At 33.3% G+C, this 12355-nt stretch overlaps 1 protein-coding gene across 11 annotated transcripts in view; it reads right to left on the reverse strand.

The window, feature by feature from the left end:
* The window catches only part of CDC42BPA (CDC42 binding protein kinase alpha), a gene marked incomplete at both ends in the record, with an annotated part of 264693 nt that overhangs the window by 213528 nt on the left and 38810 nt on the right, over positions 1-12355 (reverse strand). For all 11 annotated transcript variants that reach the window (XM_084252980.1, XM_084252987.1, XM_084252988.1 and 8 more), the window contains one exon: positions 1961-2052. In XM_084252980.1, the coding sequence (XP_084109106.1) occupies positions 1961-2052 (92 nt within the window). The remainder of the gene's footprint in view (positions 1-1960; positions 2053-12355) is intronic.

Raw genomic sequence — 12355 nt, forward strand, 5'->3', positions numbered from 1 at the left:
GGTATGGAGATTACTAAAAATGAAAAAAATGGAAATACCATAAATCCCATAATACCATTTCTAGGTATTCACCCAAAAAATATGAAAACTCAAGTGAAAAGATTTATGCATGCCTATGTTCACAGCAACATTATTTACAATAGTCAAGTTATAAGACCAACTTAAATGCCCAATGACTGATGATTGGATAAAGAAATTGTGGAATATATATATCCAATGGAATACTATTAACTGTTAAAAATGATTAAATAGTGATTTTTGGAATAAAATAGCTCTTGAGGTGATAATGCTAAGTGAAAGTTATCAGATGGTTTCACTCATTTATGGAATTTAAATAATCAAAGAAAACAACCTGACAAAACACAGCAAAAATAATTCTTAAACTCTTTGAAAAATATACTGATCACCTCAGGGAAGAGGGAAAGGGAAGGAAGGGACCAAGATAACAGCAGTGGAATTTTGGTGGAAGATGAGTGAAGTCTGGGCATATATGGAAGCGTGAAGCGTGAAGTTGTGATTCCTAAATGATAAAGTTATGGAAGCAACTCACAAAAATATAAATGGGTTTGATGCTGAGTCCAGGCTGCACTGCTGGTATTGCCAAAATGATAATGACAATAATGTTACATGTAAACTAGAAGCTAAAACATTTTTATCGTTAGCCCTTAGCAGATAACTGCATATGTGAAAATGCGAAAAAGCAAAAAGTTAATTCACTGACCAGATAACAAAATTGATAAATCTTTAATGCGACAAGTGAAAAAAATAAGAGGTAGAAATGATCAATATAGTAATATTTGAAAAATTAGCAAACTGACAAAATTTGAAGAGCAAAACTGACACATAAAAAGAAAATCTAAATGGTCTTTAATTCTTCTAGAGAACTGTACAAAAAGTAATACCTCCCTCTTTTCATGAAGTCACAATCAAGATACCAAAATCTAAAGAGGACATTAGAAGTAGAATAAATTTCAGGTCAATTTCTCTCAAAGATCCTAAAAACACACATACACATACAGCAAAATTATTCCAAGGAGACATAAAATCCTAACAAAGTTGGACTTCTTTTAGAAGTTCAAAGTTAGGTTAGTATTTGAAAATAAATCACTGTAATTCAACATAGAATAAAGGAGAAAAGACATTAGCACCTCAGAAGATGCTGATAAAGTATATGATGAAATCCAACACAATTCATCATTATACAATAAAATTAGCAAGGCTGCTATAAATGAAATTCAATTATATTCTAGCTACTAGCAAAAAAAGACCAATTAGGAAATGAAATTTAACAAATTATTCTAATTAAAATAACATAAAGAGCATCACATACCTAGAAATAAATCTGCTAAAAGATGAAGCAGTTACTCTCTTCTGAATGAAAACTACAAAACATTAGTGGGAAAAATTTAAAGTCCTAAATAAAAGGAAAAAGATGCCAGGTTCATGAATTGGCTGACTAAATATTAAGATATAAATTATCTACAAATTGATCTCTAGTTTCAGTGTAAATATAATCAACATTCCACAGAAGAGAGGCAAGATGCGCAGGTATGAATGTAGGTTTTTAGGAGTCAGTAAGAACTGAAAATTTGATCCTAAAATTATATTAAAATAAAAAGGGCTAACTAAGAATAGAGGAAGAGAAGGAAGAAGTTGGAGTACAAATCAGATATCAAGACAACTTAAAACAAATTTAAGACACTGTGGTACTGACACAAGGAGAGACAAGATGAATGGAACAGAAGAGTCCAGAAGCATACGTGTATTTACACTGATATGTGAAAAAAATAGTATCTTGGAAAAAAATTTCTATGTATCAATATTTCATTCAAAACTTCAATAATTTTATGATCAGTAATATGTTACAAGTAAATAATACTTCAATTAAATTCTCTCGTAGATGGTATAACATAGTTTCCAAGACAATTAGCAGAACTTCTATAAAATCTTTCTCTCTTACCTCTCCAAAAGCTCCTCGGCCAATCACCTTTAGTATTTCAAAGTCTTCTCTATGTAATCGCATTTGTTTCACTTTAGAAGTAAATGGTTTTGCTGAAACAAAAAAGTAACATCAATTACTTTCCAAATAAAATGTGATACAAAGTAGATATAATGATATAGTAGATATAAATAATGGTATTTCTTACTTACACAATAAAAATTTTAATTATGATTTAGAATTAAGTCAAAGTATTTAATAATTTCACCAAACTCTAAAAAAAGTTTGATTTCCATAAGAAAATATATTCCTTTATTTTTTATATATCAATTACATTTTTAATGAGTAAATGTATTTTTAAACATCAAATATCATACGAAATAATGTAAAGCAGCAGGGACGTATAAATGAAAGCAGATTATTCTCATGTTAAACATTTTTTGTATTCTAACTCTCAATGCTAGATATATAATTTAACAACAAATTTCATGGTGTTAAAAGTAGAAGCAAATTTCATGGCAGCAGAAAGCTTCAGCAATTCTCATGAAATAAATTATTCACACTCGTCCATATATCCTATTAATATGTCTTTAGCAAGTTAACACTAGACAAAGAAAAAGGTAATCACTGAGTTTAAAACAAATATGATTACAATATTGTCATCCTTTCAAGAAGCTCTCAGGTTTAAAGACAGACTGTATACCTAAACACACACACACACACACACACACACATTATAAAATTATAATAAAGATTCAATAGAAGTAAATACAAAGTACTTCAGGATCAGTGAACTAAAATCCTGATCTCTTACTAAGTACTAATGCTTCACAGAGGAATTACATAGGAATTGAACCTTGAAGACTATGTAAAATTTTGCTTCTCTGCCTAGGTTTGCAGTATAGATAGTCCACACAGAAGGAGCAATTTAAGCAAATGAAGAGAGGAAATAAGTGAATGGAGTTTAGAATCTCTGTTTAGAATTCATACAGAGAAAAGATCAAAGAAATAAATAAAATGAAGGTAAGAAGAATCATACACTGACAGAAGGAAAGAGTGAAACAATAGATGCTAGGAAATGAATAGTGATAAAAATGAGCAAGGAATGCTGGTTTTGAACAAATTTGGAGTGGACAAATTGTGACATTGTGGCCACTACGTATGAGTCAGCATCCCTGCAGAAAATATATTAATTTGAGTAAAGTTTATTTATAAATAGACTATTTGCAAACATGTAGGGGAGATACATGTTTCTGTACTAGCATCCCTCCCATTCCCAGCCTCTATACCAGAATAACAGAAGTATCTGGTTAAGAAGGAATATCTCAGAGATATTGGGGTTCAGTTCCAGAACACTGCAATAAACCAAATGTCACAATCAGTCACACAAATTTTTTGTTTCTTAATGCACATAAAAGTTATGTTTACACTATACTCTTAGCTTACTAGGTGTGCAACAGATTTATGTCTAATACATATAAATAGTTTAGCTTAAAAATATTTTATTGCTAAAAATGCTAAGCATCATATAGTCTTGGCAACTTTTAATTTTTCTTTGCTGGAGGAGGATCTTTCCTCAATACTGATAGCTTTTATTTGATCATTGTAGTAGTACAGGCAAGCTGGGGGTGGCTGTGAAATTTCTGAAAATCATACAAAAATGAAGTTTGCTGCATTGATTTACTTAAATTTCACAGAAGATTGCTCTATACTATGCATGTTGTTTGACAGCTCTCTAACAATAAGTTGCAACAGTGGCTGCTATCAAAATTTCAGTCAATTCTCTCAAACCATGTTGCAGCTTTATCAGCTAAGTTTATATAATATTATAAAGTCTTTGTTGTCATCTCAACAATATTCACATCATTTTTACCAATAGATTCCATCTCAAGAAACCACTCTCTTACTCATACATAAGAAGGAATGCCTCATCTGTTGAAGTATCGTGAGTGTGCAACAATAGTCACATCTTCAGGTCCCACTTCTACTCTTCTTGCTATTTCTAACACTTCTGAGTTACTTCCTCCAGTGAAGTCTTGAAATCCTCAAATCAAGCATGAGGGTTGGAGTAACTTCTTCCAAATTCTTGTTTTGTTGACACTTTGACATCCTCCTACCAATCACAAATGTTCTTAATGGCATCTAGAATGGTAAATCCTTCCTGGAAGATTTTCGATTGACTTTGTTCAGGTTCAGCAGCAGAATGATTATGGCAGCTACTCCTTTGAAACATATTTCTTAAATAGTTAAGACTTGAAAGGCAAAAGTATTTCACAAACCGTGGGCTAAGAAAGAATGTCATGTTAACAGACATGAAAACATTAATTGTGTGCATCTCCATCGGAACTCTTGAGTAACCTGGGGCATTATCAATAAGCAACAGTATCTTGAAAGGAATCATTTTAACTGTGCAGTAGGTTTCAAAAGTGGGCTCAAAAGAGTCAGCAATCTATGTTGTAAGATGTGCTGTCATTCAGGCTTTGTTTTCCATTTATAGAGCACAGAGAGAATAGATTTAGTTTCATGAATAAGGGCCCAAGGATTTTCAAAATGATAAATTAGTAATGTCTTAAAGTCACCAACTATGTTAGTCACTAACAGAAGAGTTAGCCCTTCTTTCTAACTTAAAAGACAGGCTCTTCTCTCTAGATATCATAAACCTACATAACATCTTTTATATAAGCTGTTTCATCTAACTGAAAATCTGTTGTTTAGTAGAGCCACCTACATCTATTATCTTGACTAGCTCTTGTGGATAACTCATGGTAGTTTCTACATCAATATTTAATGCTTGACCTTGCATTTGTCTGGTATTAAAGAGATGACTTACTTCACTCTTTAAATCTCATGAAATAAACTCTGCAGCCTTCCCACTTATCTTCTGCAGCTTCTTCACCTCCTTCAGCGGTCAAAGAATTGAAGAGAGTTAGGGCACTGTTCTGGATTAAGCTTTGGTTTAATGGAATATTATGACTTGTCTGACCTACCCAGGCTACTAAAATTTTCTCCATTTTAGTAATAAGGCTATTTATCTTCTCATTTGTGTGTTCACTGGAGTTGCAGTATTAACTTTCTCAAGAACTATTCCTTTGCATGTGCAAGTTGGCCATTTACTGCAAGAGATTTAGCTTTTGGCTGTGTCAACTTTCAACATCCCTTCCTTACTAAATTTAATGATCTCTAACTTGTGATTTAAACTGAGAATGTAACTCTTTCTTTCATTTGAACATTTAGAGGTATTATAGAGCTATTAACATTGAATTCCAACAATGTTGAATACAGAGGTCACAGACAGAATTATAATTAAAATGGAAAAAGCTATAGCTAAAGAAGGAATTTTTTATAATAGCACTAGAAAAAAAGTAAGAGTCACATATAAGGGAACACCCTTAAGACTATCAGATGCTTTCTCAATAGAAACCTTACAGGTCATAAGAGAATGAAATGAATACTCAGCATGCTAAAAGGAATAGATATGCCCTACCAAGGTAGGACAATACTCAGATTTAAAGAAGGACTAAAGAGTTTCACAAACAACAGTTGGAGAGACTCATCTCCTCTAAACTGAACTTGCCAGAAATAATAAAGGGACTTATATTAAAACAAAAGAAGCCACATTTAAAAATAAGACACCAAAAGCAAAATATATGGAAGAGATAATAGTAAAAATAGGTCCAGCATATAGACCTCAATATTTATTTTATTTCCATTTAGAACCTTATATATGGTTAGAACCTTATACAGCGATATCAAGCTATCACCAGCCACTGTAGCCAGAGTTTGATTCCAGGTAGCCAGGGAGCTACCCATAAAGCGCAGCAGACCTCTCCTGTTTTGCCCACTGCTCCACTGAGCAGCATATTTCAGTAGATCTGCCTGTTCTGCTCCAAGTTTCTGCTCCACCCTGTCTCTGGTGAATCCTCTCACCCCCCTACACCTCTGGCTATACTCCAGGTCTTATATGCATAAATAAATAAGCTTTTAAAAAAATAAAACTTTATATATGTCACTTGGTAATCTCAGAACAAAATACCTAGAAAAAAACAAAGATAAAAAAAAAAAATCCAGGGTCTCCCTGGTGGCACAAGGGGTTAAGACACAACATATGAAGCTGTCCACAACCTCTGCAGCACGAGTTTGATCCCCAGCCGGCCAGGGAGCTACCCATATGGCACAGCAGACCTCTCCTGTCTCGCTTGCTGCTCCCCTCAGCAGTGTGTTTCAGTAAGTCTGCCTGTTCTGTTCCCCACTCTGACTCTGGTGAATCCTCTCACCCTCCACATCTCTGGTCTGTACCCCAGCTCTTATGTGAATGAATAAAGAAATCTTTAAAAAAGAAGAAAAAGAAAAAAATCCAAACACTATACAGAAGATCTCTTTAAAATACAAGGGAAAAGAATGAGAACAAAAGAACAAACTGCAAAAAAATCTAGAAAAGAAAATAGCAAATTGGCAACATTTATATACCAATAACTGCACTAAATGTCAATGGCCCAAACTACACAATCAAAAGGCACAACAAAAAAGTACTGGGCTAGGAAGACTCAATATAATAAAAATGTCAATTTTACCTCAAATACATGTGCAATTAATGCAATTACAAAAAAAAAAAAATCCCAAGTCTTTTCATGGAACTTGACATGTCAGTTCTAAAAGTATAAAGATGACTAAAACACCAAGACTTTTGGCAAAGTGAAACAATATAGAAAAAGAAGTATGATTTACACTATTTTAACCAAGACTCAGATAAAACTAAGGTAATTAAAATAGTTTATGTGGCAATAAGACAAACTGACCAAAGGAACACATTAGAGAGCACACAAGCAAACCTGCACATGTATAGATATAATTTATACTAGTATTAGCACTCTACAAATGTAGGGAAAGAATGAACTACTTAATTGAGGATATTGACACAATGGTCATTTTCAGGAGGAGAATGTAACTGGACTAGTATCTCAACAACACACAAAGTCAATTCCAGGCTGTTTAAAAGTCAACATATAAGACACTATGAATTTAGTTTAATAAGAATTCTTTTAATAAAGTATAACTAGAGAAGAAAATAATAAATTTGAGTACATAAAATTAATAATTATTTCCATCAAAAGGCATCATAAGAGCAAAACACTAAAAGCACTAGAAGCAAAACACTAGAAGCATTTAATTGTGACACAAACAACCTAAAATGAATTTGAATTAAGAATATATATTAATCTATTACCATTCAATTTAAGAGAAAAGTCAGTTGAAGAACTACAAAAAAAGCAAAGCAACATAAATGGTCCATAAACACATCATAAGATAATCAACTTCATAAGCAACGAAATGCACTAAAGCCACAATGATATACAATTGCACAACCACCTGCTTAATTTTTATTTTTTTTTAAATTTTTTTTTTAAATAGAGGCATGTTTTTCATTTATTTTATTTATTATTTTGTTTGTTTGTTTGTTTTGTTTATACATGCACTGGGTACAGTCAGAAGCGCGGGAGGGTGAGAGAATTCACCAGAGCCAGAGCAGGGAGCAGAGCAGGCAGAAGGACCGAAGTACACTGCTGAGGGGAGCAGCGGGCGGCAGGAGAGGTCTGCGCGCCACCTGCTTAATTTTTAAATAATAAAAAATTAAATGCTATAACAAATATTAATCTCAAATCATGACACAAAAATTAAGAGCATGCCTGATAAATATTTTTATCAGTGATTATGAGAATTTAGGATATTTTGAGGGAAAGGTCAGAAAAATCAATAATGAAGTGATCACATGTTTTCAGAAGATGTAAAATATTGGCACAAGTAATTTAAATGTGGGCCAACAGTTTAAAAGGATAAATTAATTTGCTTGAAAACTTTTCAATTTCTTAGCTTGAAGTCATTTGGGCTAAGATAATTTATCCAAAATTATTTTTGTTGGTAAGGAAACAACTGAATAAAATAATCACAAATAAAATTCTTCTTTATTTTTTTATACCATTAGTCTTGAATTTTCTACTTCTGTAGAGGAGAAAAAGAAAACCTTTAAACACTTTAACATTGAAATCATATTTAAAAAATTAGTGTTAATCTGAGATACTATTTTTTACCTATTGTAACCACAAATTTTAACGTCTAGAAAATATGCTTTCATAATGAGGCTGATGGCAGAAAAAAACACTCCAACACTGCTGGTTGGAATGCAAAATGTCAAAAGCTCAATAGAGAGGAATTTGGCAATTTCTAACAAAACTGCCAATGCATTTACTCTTTGTCTCAGCTATCACAATCTAAAAAAGTTACTAGAAAGATATACCGCCAATAATATAAATATGTATGCATTGTTATTTATAATTTTAAAATATTAACAATAACCTACCAAAACAAGGAGAAATATATTTGAATAAGGCACAAACACAAAGAGATACTATGTAGCTATTTTTTAAAAAGAAAAAATGTTCTATAAACTGCATCACAAGAAATGGTTTCCAGGATATATTAAGGAAAAAAAATACAAAATGATATTAAAGTACACTATACTTTAAAAATAGGTATGTATATACATGACTTTACTTCTACAAACAGAAATTGGATTAAAACTGATTACCAGGCCTCCCCAGTGGCGCAGCGGTTGAGCGCTGGGTTGCGAAGCTGCCCGCGGCCTCAGTGGCGCCGGTTCGATCCCCGGCTGCTCCCCGGCCACCGGAGGAGGGTCCCACATGGCTGCAGACCTCTGCTGCCGCCCGCTGCTCCCCTCAGCAGTGTACTTCGGTCCTTCTGCCTGCTCTGCTCCCCGCTCTGGCTCTGGTGAATTCTCTCGCCCTCCCGCACTTCTGACTGTACCCAGTGCTTGTATAAATAAATAAATAAATCTTTAGAAATAAATAAATAAATAAAACAGATTACCTACACAAACTGAATAGAGATGGCAGAAGGGAAAGGGAGGTAACAAGTGACAGTGACACTTACATGAACAGACTTTTTTGTATAATTCAGACCTTCAAATGAGTAACAAAACCATAGAGAATTTCAGTTGAAAAACTACAAGACAAGCAATTTCACAGAGAATCCAAATAACTTATGAAAAAAGTACTCTGAATTTATACCCTCAGTGTAAAGACAAAAAGAATACAGAAACTTGAACTCTTATGTAAAAATTTGTTGTTTTAAGTAATAGATAGCATTTTTTTTTTCGTAGAGCTGTGGTGTAAACCAGAGGTGTGGGGCATGAGAAGATCCACCAGAGACAGAGTGGGGCACAGAAAAGGTAGGTTTACTGAAATACACTGCAAGGAAAGTAGCAGGCAAGACAGGAGAGGTCTGCTGCTCCATCCGTGGGTTAGCAAATGTGGCCAGGGATTGAACTCAGGCTACGGGGGTGATAGCATGATAGCACTGAGACTTAACCCCTAGGCCACCAGGACAGCCCCCTAGATAGCAATTCTGATTGTTTTGTATGTAGTTCGTTAATTAAACAAATGAGTAACAATAGCTATTGTTAAACTGAAGAACAATCTACAGAACAACTATGGTATGGCAAACTTTAAGACATGACAAGGACATGAATAAGTCTGATGAACCAGTCCAGACCAAACGAGTTATATAAAGAGCTATGACAACAAAAAACAATGCATAAAAATGAATTGAACCTTGTACTCAAAAATAAAAATTGAATGTTGCTATAAAGAATATTATACTCTGAATATATCAATGAAAATTGCCTTTACGAGAAGACAGCTGCTGAAGTATGAATAGGAAAAGGGTCAAGATAACTATAACTTATTCTCAAATGGTTCAGCAAAAATAATGTGTGTGGCTGTGGAGAGCCAAGGAATGAGAGTAACACCAAAGTGACAAAAATGTTAAAGATGGCATATCTAGAAGGATATATGGGAGCTCATTTAACTATTCTTGCAACTTCAATGTAATATTGTAATTTTCAAAATAAAAATTTTAAGACTAGATGTCAACACTAAAATATGAAAAGTAAATACATTTTCTCTACAGTCAACAGATCAATCAAAATGAAAGAAAATATGTGAAGAATAAAAATGTGTTAAAACCAATAATACCTAAATTCACACTTACTATTTAGCTGAAGTGGTTACTTAATGCATAATACTTTTAGAAAATATGTATGATGAAAATGTCCTCTAGGTTTTTATCATTATATGAAAATGAAAAACAAAATTAGTAAGGAAAGATTACTCACTTTCTCAGACATAATCTACCTTATCATAACTGTTTAAAAATGAAGTCTATGTTAAAGATGCTTCAATTCACACCACCTAATGTCTAAATTCTTAAAGACAAGGCATTTTTGTAAGAACTGATCTCACATACTAAAATGAGACAGAGGAAGAGAGAAAGAAGTACTGTTCAAAACATATTAGAAAATATTTTAGCAAAAGCTCAATACCACATTAACATAATGAGGGGAGGGAAACAATCATCTCAACTGAAGTAGAAAAAAGGTTTAACAAAATTCAATGCCTTTTTTCAGTATTCTTTCATGAATAAACTGAAATATAAGAGAACTTCCTTAACATAACACCATTAATTAATTAAAAAAAAAAAAACACGGCATCATACTCAATGGGGAATGATTGAAAAGTTTCACCATAAGAGTAGGAAAGAGACAAGGATGCCCAATTTAGACACTTCCACTGGACATGGTATTAAAACTTCTAGTCCGAACAATTAGGTAAGGAAAAAAAAAAGGCATACAATTGGAAAGGAAAAAGTCAGTCTTCCTTTTCCTGATGACATTTTCACACGTAGAAAACCCCAAAGAATATGCAAAAGAAAAATGTTATAGCAAATAAATGAATTCAGCAACGTTGTAGGATATAAAATCACCACAGAAACCAATAGTATTTTGCTCCTTTGTTTATGATTACATCTACATAAAATAGATAAACCTACAGAAGCAGAAAGTAGATGAGCTGAGAGGAGGTCTGAGAGGAGGTGATAATATGGAGTAACTGCTACTAGTACGAGATTGTTTAAGAGGATAATAAAAGTATTCTAAAACTGAGTGATGGTGGCACACTCTTGTGAATACTCCAGGTCCACTAATAACATCATTTCATTCAACATTGTTTAATCATAATATTATTGACAAAAACATTAAATTCCAACTGAGACTGTGGAAAAAGATATTACAGGACCTTTTTGTTATATGTCACTGTGCTTCACGTCACAAATTCCAAATTCCTATTGATGACATTAACTGAGGAACTGACTCTATACTAAAAACATTAAATTACACATGTTAAAATGAGTTGCTTGAAAACTCAGGGGCCTCCCTGGAAGCACAAGGGGTTAAGACGCAACCTATGAAACTATCCGCAGCCACTGCAGCAAGAGTTCAATCCCCGGCCAGGGAGCTACCCACATGGCGCAGCAGTGACCTCTCCTGTCTCGCCCGCTGCTCCCCTCAGCAGTGTGTTTCACTCAGTCTGCCTGTTCTGTTCCCCGCTCTGTCTCTGGTGAATTCTCTCACCCCCCACACCTCTGGCCTGTAAATCAGCTCTTGTATGAATGAATAAATATATCTTTTAAAAAAAAAGAAAACTCTTATCTTAACTTACCATCTATGTCTCTCTTATAAAAAATTAGTCGTATCTTTAAACACTCAACAGTGAACTATCTAAAAAGAAAACTTTTAAAAATTCATTTGCAGTAGAAAATTGGAATAAATTTAACCAAGAATGTGAAAGATATACACACACACACACACATATTCACATCTATAGAAAACTACAAACAGTACTGAAAGAAATTAAAGACCTAAATAAGTGAAAAGACATCCCATATTCATGGATTGGAAGATTTAACATTGTTAAGATGACAGTGATCCCTAAGCAATATAGATTCAGTGTGATCCATATCAAAATACCTATTGCGTTTTTTTCTGGAAATAGAAAACCCATAGTAAAATTCATATGAACTTTCAATGATCCCTGAATAGCCAAAAAATTCTTGAAAAAGAAGAACAAAATTAAAGTCTCATACTCTCTAATTTCAAAACTCACTATGAAGTTACACTAATCAAAAACTGTAGTCCTGACATAAGAACAGACACATAGACTAACAGGATAAAAACAAGGAACCAGAAATGAGGCTTCACAGATATGATCAATTGATTTCAACAATGGTGACAAGACCATTCAATGAGGAAAGGACAATTTTTTCAACAAATGGTTCTGGGGAAACGCTGCACAAACAAACGTAAGAATGTATGTGGCTGCTTTACACCATATACAAAAATTAACTCATAATATAGCCAAGTCCTAAACTTGAATGTTAAAATTCCTAGAAGAAATCACAGGGGAAAAGTTTTATAACAATGCTTATGGCAGTGAGTTCTTGGTTATGACACCAAAAAATCAGATAATAAAAGAAAAAATAAAAAAACAGAACATCCAAATTTAAAAC

Source organism: Talpa europaea (genome assembly GCF_964194135.1).
Source record: "Talpa europaea genome assembly, chromosome: 14".
In the NCBI taxonomy this organism is placed as follows: domain Eukaryota; kingdom Metazoa; phylum Chordata; class Mammalia; order Eulipotyphla; family Talpidae; genus Talpa; species Talpa europaea.